The following is a 10,088-nucleotide window of genomic DNA, read 5'->3' on the forward strand; positions in this document are numbered from 1 at the left end:
GGCTACCTTTTGACTACTCCTCTGCAAGTGAGTCCACTTTCTGTTTATAAGGAGAGCCGTAAGGTAATTTTGTCCTTAAGGCTATTAATAGCCAAAAAGCTATTACTGGAGGAACACTGGTGACAGCCATAATGCTGTCTAATTCCTTTATAAATTCTCGGAGCTTTCATCTACTGATAAAAAGAATTGCGTTGACAGCTCTTTTTTTTTCTTTTCTTTTCTTTTCTTTTTTTTTTTTTTTTTGGTAAATCGTCTCTAGTGTGATTGTTTTGTGCCCTTCCCCGCCCACTGTCTCCTCTCTGCGCCCGGGGGACAGCTCGGGCGGGGGGCTCCGGGACTTGGCTCGGACAGCGGCGGGCGCAGCCGGTCGCGGCCCCTGCGCCGGGAGCGCCCCGCTGGCGCGCGGGGCCGGGCGGGCGCGGGGCGGGGAGATCCGCGGTCCGGCCTCTCCCGGCGCCGGCGGCCGAAGTTTTATCGGCGGCTGCTCGGGGGCGGAGGGGCAGCGGCCGGGAGGGAGGGAGGGGGGTGGGTGGGTGCCGGCCATGCCTCCCCCGCGCCCCGCGCGGCCGCAGCGCAGCCCCCGCCGCCGTGCCCCGTGGCGGCTGCGGGGCGCGGGGGGCCGGTGCCCGGCGCTGAGCAGCTCCGCGGGGCGATGTCCTCGCTGGTGAAGGAGGACCTGGCGAAGAGGCTGTTCGGCCCCCGGCGGCAGAGGCTGCACGAGTTCATCGAGGTGGAGGGCGCGGGAGCCCAGCGCTACTACCTGTGCGCCGCAGGTACGGGGCAGCCGCCGGGCGGGGCCGGGCTCCAGCGGCTCTGCGGGTGGGAGTCGGGGATGCGAGGGAGCGGGGCCGGGGCTCAGCGCCCCCGGGCCGCAGCGGGGCAGCGCCTCGTCCCGCACAGCACGGAGCCCGGCTCGGTGCAGCAGCCGCCGGAACGGCGCTGTCTGCGACTCCTGATTCACACCGGCTCCGCATTTGACACCAGCGGAGAAACACGCAGCTGCGGGCGGTGCTTTGAGTGCCTGAACTACTCTGAAAAGAGTAAACCCTTACAATAGTTCTAGTCAGGATTTTTTACAGATCCTTTGCTAGATTCTAGATATTCTTTCCAGATTCTACAGATTTTTTTTCCTGCATTAACGTTGCAGGAAGCATTTGTAAATTTTTTGCACTATCCCTCGGCTTAGTCTAATGTCCCGCATATTGTACCTATTCCACTTTGAACAAATTAGACTTGTGGTTTAAATAAATACACATTGGAATTAGTAATTAGCACAAACTCCGAGAAAAACATGCTTGCTTTAAGTCATAATTATCTGGCTACTTTCTAAATTTCTTTTCAAGTGAATCATCTGTTTCACAGAGGTTTCAGAAAAGCTGGTTTGTGTGAGGTTATTTAAATTATTGGTTCAAATCACTGAAAAATAATAAAAAGAGAAATGTCATCTGTAAGTAGTTATGTTGAAATGAATTATTCTTTCAGTCTGTTTCTTCTTCAGGTTCCAAATACATATAATAGGTAGAAAAAATCTCTGTACTTGAGACATATATGGGGTTGTCATCTAGTATTCTATATTCATTATCTTTCTAAAAACCTGAAGTCCTTAGAACGCTTGAGCTGTGTTACTGTATGTCAGAAATCCTGAGCTAGCTATGCTCCCTGTACTCCTTTAATTTTGGTAGAACAGGCTTTGTACGATAGAACTGTAAAAACAGTTTTAAGGATTTTATTCCTGCATATCATAGGGCTTCTAAACATATGGAAATACCAATCTCATTCATAGTTTATGAAATTATCAGTAGAAATATGATTAGTTCCATGTTGGAGTGCTATAAGGAGTTCACTTTGTGAAACTTCAAAAAAGGACAATTAACATTATGCACCTTTAAAATCCTTCCTAAAATCTTTTTCAGGTAGAGGAGAACAACCATTAAAGAAAGATTCTAATCAGATTTAATGATTGGAAGTCTCTAAAGACATAAAGGAAAACTCATGTAGACTATTAAGAGTAGGATCTCTCCACTATCCAATATTAAACCTTCTTAATATATTCAGGCACGGTTGAGTAAGTGGTGTGTAGAGTGGAAATCTGATTCTGAAAGATGGGTTGCATCCAGGTGCCAGCAGCTACTGTGTTCTTCTGTGATTCTGTAGGAGCAGAATACATTATCTAAAATCTCATCCCTGCAATGCAACTTCTGTGTATTTTTGTTGATTTCAAATTACTATTAAAAAAAAAGAGTCAGTCAAACTATAGGCAAATCTTCAGAGGTCCTTGCCTTTTGAAATGGTGTGGATAACTGAAGAATCTTTTTTTGTGCCATATGGCCAACACTATTTCCTCTCCCTTTCACAATAGCAAGTCCCAATTCTTGCATGAAGGTGACAGTATCCATTTACAGAACAGTTTATAAACCCCGGAAAAAACATAGAGCTGAAATGCAACCCCATTCAGGGGTTTTTGCAACCTAGTATTGGTACACCCAAGAAAGAATGGTAGGGATAGCATTTTGTCCAGCAGAGACACTGGAAAAGATGTTTAGCCCATGAAGGGCTTTAAGAAATACTTTGTCCTCTATGAAGGTATTGCCATAGCTGTGCCCTCCTCAAGCAAAGCTTTTAGAGCTTAATATAATGACATAGTAGATCTGAGCTCATGCTCTCTATGAAAAACATGTTCTTTGACTCTTTTAACTGAGTGCAAGATCAAGCAGTATGTAAAATGCAGGAAAATTATTTTTTTTCCTTAACTGAAAATAGCACACCCAAGTCTCACCACTTTGTATTATGTACATAGAAAACACCACTGGGTTCACTATACATAACATCTGTACTCTGTCCTTATGTCATGGGATTTCTGTTGTCAGAGGGGTGGAGCAGTGGCAGTGTGGGGACCTGGGGGCCCCTAGGACATACCTTTGGGGTTTGGACTTACTTCCTTTAGTTTTAACTCTGAGGGACACAACATATTCCCTTATAAGCTAGCAAACCAACAAACAAAATGAGTGAAACTGAAAGTTTGAAGAGAAGTTCCTAAGATTAATCTGCTAGATTTGCTTGCAAATGAAAAGCATTTTAATTTATCCACGGAAGATAACACAGGGGTGGTCTTTTGGTCAAAAATGATTGAGTAACTATGACTGATAAAACCAGGGAAAAAATTATTTGTATTTTCCAGGCAGGGAAGCTGTAGGTTGAAAGAAATTATGATCAATTTATATATTTTCCACTGGTTTTCTTTGCAATGGAAAGAAGGAATATCTCCAACATATATACTTTGTTGTTATTTAATGACCATTTTCTTATAAGCAGGTGAGAATAAGAGATGTTTTAACAGGAGGAAGGTAAAATTAATGAAGTTTCAAAATGGGGTTTCAAAAATTCAGGCAGTATTAGCAATAAAAATATTTTGCTCCTGTGTTCCTAGCCTTCTGCTGTGAAGTCAAAATGCTCTGGCCAGATGTAGGTGACTTATTGGCCATAACTTGGGCTACCGGATAGCTTGGGAATGTAGCCTGCCCTGCAGCCATCAGCAGCTGGATGTGCAGGAGATTGTTCAGGCTGTGGTACTTTTCACACTCATAATGGTCTGTTACAGAAATCCAGTCTCCTACTCAGCACTCAAGGTAATAAATTAATAATGGTAGTTATTGCAAAGAGCATCTTCATGCTCTTTTTAATCTCATTTCCTGCCTAAGTTTGAAAACAGTAATTTCTATAAATTTAGTACTGGACAACTGGAAGCTTAAAGTAAAAAAATTTCAATGTTGATTTAATTTACATACTATATAGGGAAATAAGAGTTTTGCTCTAAAAAGTAATGGCTTCATAAGAGAAGTTCCTTCACAAAATGGAAAGTATAGCACAAGTCATGAAAATACAGAACCTTGGTAGAGGTTTTGCAATTTCCTAAATGCAGCAGCCCAAAAAGTCTCCCTCTTGAAGGAAGTAAGCTAATGCAAACCCAGTGCCAGAATGAGGATTCCATTGCAGTGCTAGTGAATTCATATGAAAGGCTTTTGAACAGACAAGACTTTCTTTACAGGGTGTGTAAGGTAAATCCTAAATCTACTAAAATCTGACAGGTTTCACAGACTGACAACATGGCACTATTCTTACTACCTGGGCAAAATAAAGCTATCAAGTCCAGTACAACCCAATACAGCCTTGCCTGTCATAGTTTAACTTTGCGAAGTACTTGCTTGCATATCTAAACTACTTTTTTCTTGCAGTAACTAAAAATAAAGAAGTAGAAATATGTATGGTTAAACACTGGCGCGTGGATCGAGAGGAGAAATATGAAATAGTTGAAAAGTGGTTTTTGAAAGATCTGGAGATGATTGATGGAAAAGAAGCAGATACAGTAAGTGTTACATTTTGTATTATGTACATAGAAAACAATTTTCTTGTTTTGCAGTTTGGGATACAAGAATTAAAATGCATTATCTGAAAAATAAAATTAAGTTACCAAGGAATTTTGGTTTTATTGCATGTGAGAGGCTCCACATCACATTTTCACTGTTAGAGAAGAGGAAGATGAGATTTGTTTGTTTGTTTGTTTGTTTGTTTTTTAATTTATTATAATAGCCTTCATCTCTGTTTGAGACCTGAGACAGAGACTGGGTGTTTTCTAATTTGGTCATCATAACTGGTAATTCTCCCATCTGCAGCTTCCAGTGTCAACTGCAGTTAATGTAATAGATTTTAGAGTGTATTTGAAAACAAAATTTCATTAAAAATTTTATGGACACTTTCTTCTGAACTGTTGTGCTAAAATATTATTCAGAAATTATTCAGCCCTTCACAACTGGGACGATAAAAATCTGTCTCATTTTTGATGAAAGAAAAGGCTAATCGAACCTCAAACTCATGGGGTCATTAACACTGCTATAAATATTCATAATAGGTATTCATATCTATAGAATTTAAAAGAATTTATCTGCTGCTAGGATTAATTATGTCAAAGAGACAGAAAACACAAAGAAATACAACTCAGGCAGGAAGGCCAGGCAATCAATATTCTTCTTGTCCCACAGACATAGACAGTTATAGTCCAAGGCAAGTGCTTTTCATATACTGTTTTAGACAACATAACAAATTAATTCAGTTCAAAAAAAAAGAGTGTACAATCCCAATAAAGTACAGTGTACTGCTTGAGAAAACTTAGAAACTTTTACTCAGGAAAAATTCCCAATGACAAAGAATTACAGCTGCTACTTTTTAAAGTTGTAAAATACTATTTAAGACGAATAGAAGAAGTATGTGAAGTCCTTTAGAGCCCATCATACTGAGAAAAAGCCTTGTAGGTAGCTGGGCAGAGCACAATGGATTGCAATTCTAACTCAATGTGTGTAGTAATTTCATTCTCTCTCAATTTTTTTTTAGGATAATCCATATTTTGATATGCATTTCCACAAAGTCTACAATATGGAAGCATATAGTTGTGCATCTAAATACACCTTTGCTCGAACACTAAACAAACTGAATGCCATGTACCTTAAGAAGGACTTCAAGATTGTGAACTTTGATGACACCTACCTAAATGATGATTCAATCTGGTCATCCAGCAATAGAGATTTCTTAGTAGTTATGAGGGTTTGCTTCTATGCTTCCAACCTTTTATGTCTCTCCCTCTGTCGTTTCTCCTAAAGATGTATTTTCTAACATTAAGGTGACTGGCTGACTTTCACTGACCAGCATTTCATAAACTGTCTGATCAAAAAGTTAGTTGCTGATATGCAGTGTCTCCTTTTTAATTTTACATGTAAGTAAAAATTAGAGCATACTTTTTACATTAATAGTTGGTAATTCATTTATATGTCTTAAGAGGTCCTCACTCTAGCAAGTACTTATACGTACAAGAGACTGGAAACATAGTACCAGTAATTATCATGGTCAGTGGTGATTGCTTATGTAAGCAGTGTTTAGCATTTGCATATATGTTCATGGAGGTATAAGTTATCTTTCATTAATAGCTTGAAATACTTTTGCAGTATTAAGAGCATTAACAGCTAGTTTATATCTTGGAAGTAGGAAAAAAAAGTAATCAGTAGAGTTCTGTATGAGAATGAGGAACATTTCCATTTCCAACTGTGTTGAAACACAGAACTTCATTAAAGAGATCACACCTATATCCCTACAAGAATCCAGTTCTCATCCTGATGCATAGGAGTACTGCATCCAGATACCATGGGACCAACTTTTCACCTATGCAGCTATATTATTTTTCCCAGAACATTTAGTATTCCCTTTGGCCATCACATTATTTGTAATACTGTCTTAGAAAACAATGTTCTTAAGCAGCATTGCTTTATTTGTCTGACCTTTCAGAACTTCCGTAACATTAATATGTCCTTTCTTGCCCTTCATCGCTTATGAGCAGCTGTGGTTAGGGAACAGAAATTGTCTCTATCTCTAAACCAAAGAATAAGAAAATACTATGTAAACAGCAGTTGTTGGCTGCTACAGTTACTTTGTAGGCAAATGATAGAGTTTTCAAAATTAGAATAATGAGAATTATTTTCACCAGTTTCTAGCTAAGTGTAAGCATATTCAGTGCACTACCTAAAGACACGTTAGTACTTAGAGCTACATTTACTATGGGGTGGAGTCTTCTTGATGTGCTTGGAACAGCTCACAAAATGTAACAGCTGGACTTGTGATAGCAGTACACTATGGTAGAAACAGAGGATAAGTGGCAGCTGTGTTGAACAGAAGCTGAAGAGGAACGATGTTAATGATAAAAAGCATGGTGTCAGCATTGCTGACACCCAGTGTCAGTCAGCTGAGTTAGCTGGCTGTTCATCCCACAGTGAATAAAAAAATGCCAACCCAAAGTGAGCTCCATTCAGAGAAGCTTCTGGTCAGAATGTCCTGCAGGAGAAAATTATCTTTTTCCTTTGGTAGCCAAGAGAGACCAGGAAGGCAGGCTGTGGGCTAGAGCAGGTATGGATTTGGAGCTGAGATATCAGCTGCCAGTAGATCAGAGGCTGGTTCATATCCTCTCTCATCTCTAACATGGGATATCTGTGCAAGGGTACTCTGCTGTGCTTGTGGCTTGGACTTTGTCTTTCATGTGAACTCCCACCTTTGAAAACACTTGTGTAAATGTACTTTGAATTCAAAATTGAAATAATATCAAATAAGTGTGAATATAGTTGAAAACCTGTAAAATGTACAGCTTTCTACTTTTTAAATGTTATCTTATTGTGTGTATATAGAAAAGCCCATACCTTTGATTAGTTAATATTCAGAAGTTAGATATTTATTCTAGGCATATATTGCAAATTACATTGGTTCTAACACAGGTCTTAGTAATTATTACTGTACAGTAAGACAGCTGTGAGGGCAGTTTATGGGTAACAGAAATCCTCTGGCATTTGTAAGGTCTTAAATTTGCCACCCAAATACTGTTAGAAAGAAGGAATGTAATTTTAGTGTTTGTTTGCATAATACAGTTGTTCTTTTGAGAATGTCTTTGGGATAATCCAGTGTAAGTGGGCATGTTGTGACATTTGATTATTAGCTACAGTAAGTATTTGCCCAACATCCAGGTTCCACAAAACCATCTTATATAGGAAGTAGAATTCATGCTACTGCTATCTATGATACATTGCCATGTTTGAATTGTGTATTGATTGTTGAGGTCACAATGTTTTCCACAATATTTACAAATTCTTTCCTTAATAGGCACAAGGAAATTTTTTCTGGCTGGAAAAGCTTTCATCATTCATCTTGTAATTGTTAGAACTCTAAAAATGAGCACTTCAGAGCATTCCTTTGAAATAAAGTACATGTATACTGAATTCTTGCCCAGTAATTGTCTGTATCATTTTAGAAAATGATGATAGCTAAAAAGCTAATATAATTTTCAACCATATTTAATGGACTTCCATTGGTAGTTTATACATTTTTATTCTTGTGTGATATAAACATGTCATGGACTATATTGAAAGACACAAACCTGCATTTTCTGTGGAAGAATATGGAATTAAAATATCTGGCATTTCTTCTTTCTGATAATGTAGTATTTTGGACATTCTTAATTGAGTAGTCAGACTGAGCAAAAAAAAAAAAAAAAAAAAAGGGAAAACCAGGGACATTGTCCATGTAAATTATTTCAGTTACTATCAAAAGGAAGAGTTTAAAAGATCTTTGTGGACCGAATCTAGGGGCTCCTTACTTTCACACAGTTCTCTCTAAGATGCCAGCTATCAAGACTCTGTAATTGCCTGATGTGCTATGGGAAGTCTGAGGGACACTATCACTTTGTGGTGAGCATAATGTGGCTGCATCACAGGACACAGAGAATATGCTAAATAATGAATGGAAAAGACCCAACAGGCTAAACAGCCCATCTTTCAGTTAATGCAAAATTATTTCCTACATCACATTTCCTGACCTTAGGTAAATGGAATGTAGTTTGAAAAAAAGTATCTGGGGATTAATCTAGTTCTCCTGGAAGAATTCTCCAAAACTGACAAGGAAGAAACTGAGGGGAGTAAAGGATTATAGGAATGAATCTGTAGCATTCCTATAAAAGGTTTCAACTACATGATTAGAATGAATATGTGAGTTTGAGGATATAATGCAGATTTTCTTCAGAAGACATTCTTCAGAAGCAATTAGCCAAGTCTGTTCCAGACAGAAGAAAATACATGGCAGCCTGAAAATGAAGACGAGTGATCATAAGCAGACAGAAATTCATGCTCACATAACAGGCAGAAAGGGAACAGAGGCTGTCACAGAAGACAGGTGATTTTTTAAAGATATATATCTTAAAAACATTGGAATTAAGACTACAGGGAAACCTATGACAATAGAATTTATTTAAATTTTATTTATTTAGAGCAGAAATACTCCTCTCCTTTGAGTTTATTTTTCATGGTTAACTAATATTTTCTTGCATCCTCCATTAAGGAAATGCAGATCAGTGCGGAATTTTAAAAAAAAAGTTTTGGAAGTGAAAGAGAACAGGGAGCATGTTCTGGACTGTGCCTTCTAGGTTATTTCTCATACTTCTTCTCCTTTGTGTTTTGGAGTCGTACCTATAATAACATACTTCTTTCCAACACAAGCCTATAATGCTTTCCCTGCCAACTACCTATTTCCCAATGCTTTCAGTCACTTTCAGCATAGAAATCTTTTTTCCAGTAAAGTGAGTGATTGTATTCCATAATTTTTAATATGTTATTTGAGAATATATTTTCATGACTCAAGTCAGTATTGAAAGATCAAACACCCTTTCTAAAGAGCATTTGTGGAAGAGCATCTAAAGTAGGAAGGGAGAGGATGGCACAGGGTAGATGATCTCACATCAGTTTTTATGTGTAAACCCATTTTAGCAGTAAAAAGGGCATTTTAGTGTGGTTTCCTTTTTCTTTTAGCATAATTAAAGCTAAAAGTTAGGCAACTAGCATTCTGCCTAATAACAGCAGCTTTATGGAACATTGTTCAGTATTTTATGGCTGCCTTGTCCAGTCTTTATAAATCTAGACAGAGACATTTACATTTTGTGGCTGGATTGAGAAATTATCAAACTATAACTTCTATTTGAACCATGGCCCGCATTAATGATATATTATAGAATCATACAGCATGTTTTTTTTGTAAGTTTTTTTGAATGTACAAAAGTACATTCAGCAAGACTTAATTGGTCAGTCATATTTAATCACAGAATATTCTGGGAAGTGACACACAAGGATTATCAAATCCAGCTCTTAAGTGAATTGCCCATATGGGGCTCAAGCCCACGGTGTTGGTGATGTTAACACCATGCTGTAATCAACAGAGCTCATCTCAATTAATGCTCTCAATCAAGTGGAAATATGATACAGGAATTACAGAAACACAGTTCTACATGTTAGAAATCCACATACTGGAAATTTAAAACAATTCCTTGGAAAGGATGTTTTCTGTTTATTGGTGATGGCCTTGCAAATACATTTTATCAGATTATTACTCAAATTAATAAATCATATACAATTTAAGTAATCTGGAATGATTTCAGTCTATCCTTAACTCTGCACTCCATTACATTAACAATGCTAAAAATTAGGTAAGTGTATTGATCATGTGGTGAACCTTTG

The 10,088-nt window shown here is 38.4% G+C and overlaps 1 protein-coding gene across 1 annotated transcript; it reads left to right on the forward strand.

The window, feature by feature from the left end:
* Positions 1–536: 536 nt before the first annotated feature.
* On the forward strand, positions 537–8,022 carry EXOC1L (exocyst complex component 1 like). Its single transcript, XM_030271109.4, has 3 exons — positions 537–773; positions 4,233–4,363; positions 5,386–8,022. Exons 1-3 carry the CDS (start codon positions 653–655, stop codon positions 5,647–5,649), a joined length of 516 nt encoding a protein of 171 aa, XP_030126969.1. The 5' UTR covers positions 537–652; the 3' UTR covers positions 5,650–8,022.
* The last annotated feature ends 2,066 nt before the right edge of the window (positions 8,023–10,088 follow it).

Source organism: Taeniopygia guttata, chromosome 4 (genome assembly GCF_048771995.1).
Source record: "Taeniopygia guttata chromosome 4, bTaeGut7.mat, whole genome shotgun sequence".
NCBI classification, from domain to species: Eukaryota; Metazoa; Chordata; class Aves; order Passeriformes; family Estrildidae; genus Taeniopygia; species Taeniopygia guttata.

Excerpts from the sequence above, each read along its gene's own strand:
- EXOC1L (XM_030271109.4), top strand. The coding sequence starts at position 653 with ATGTCCTCGCTGGTGAAGGAGGACCTGGCGAAGAGGCTGTTCGGCCCC. Across the intron at positions 774-4,232 it reads CTACTACCTGTGCGCCGCAG|TAACTAAAAATAAAGAAGTA; the intron begins GTACGGGGCAGC and ends TTTTTCTTGCAG. Across the intron at positions 4,364-5,385 it reads ATGGAAAAGAAGCAGATACA|GATAATCCATATTTTGATAT; the intron begins GTAAGTGTTACA and ends ATTTTTTTTTAG.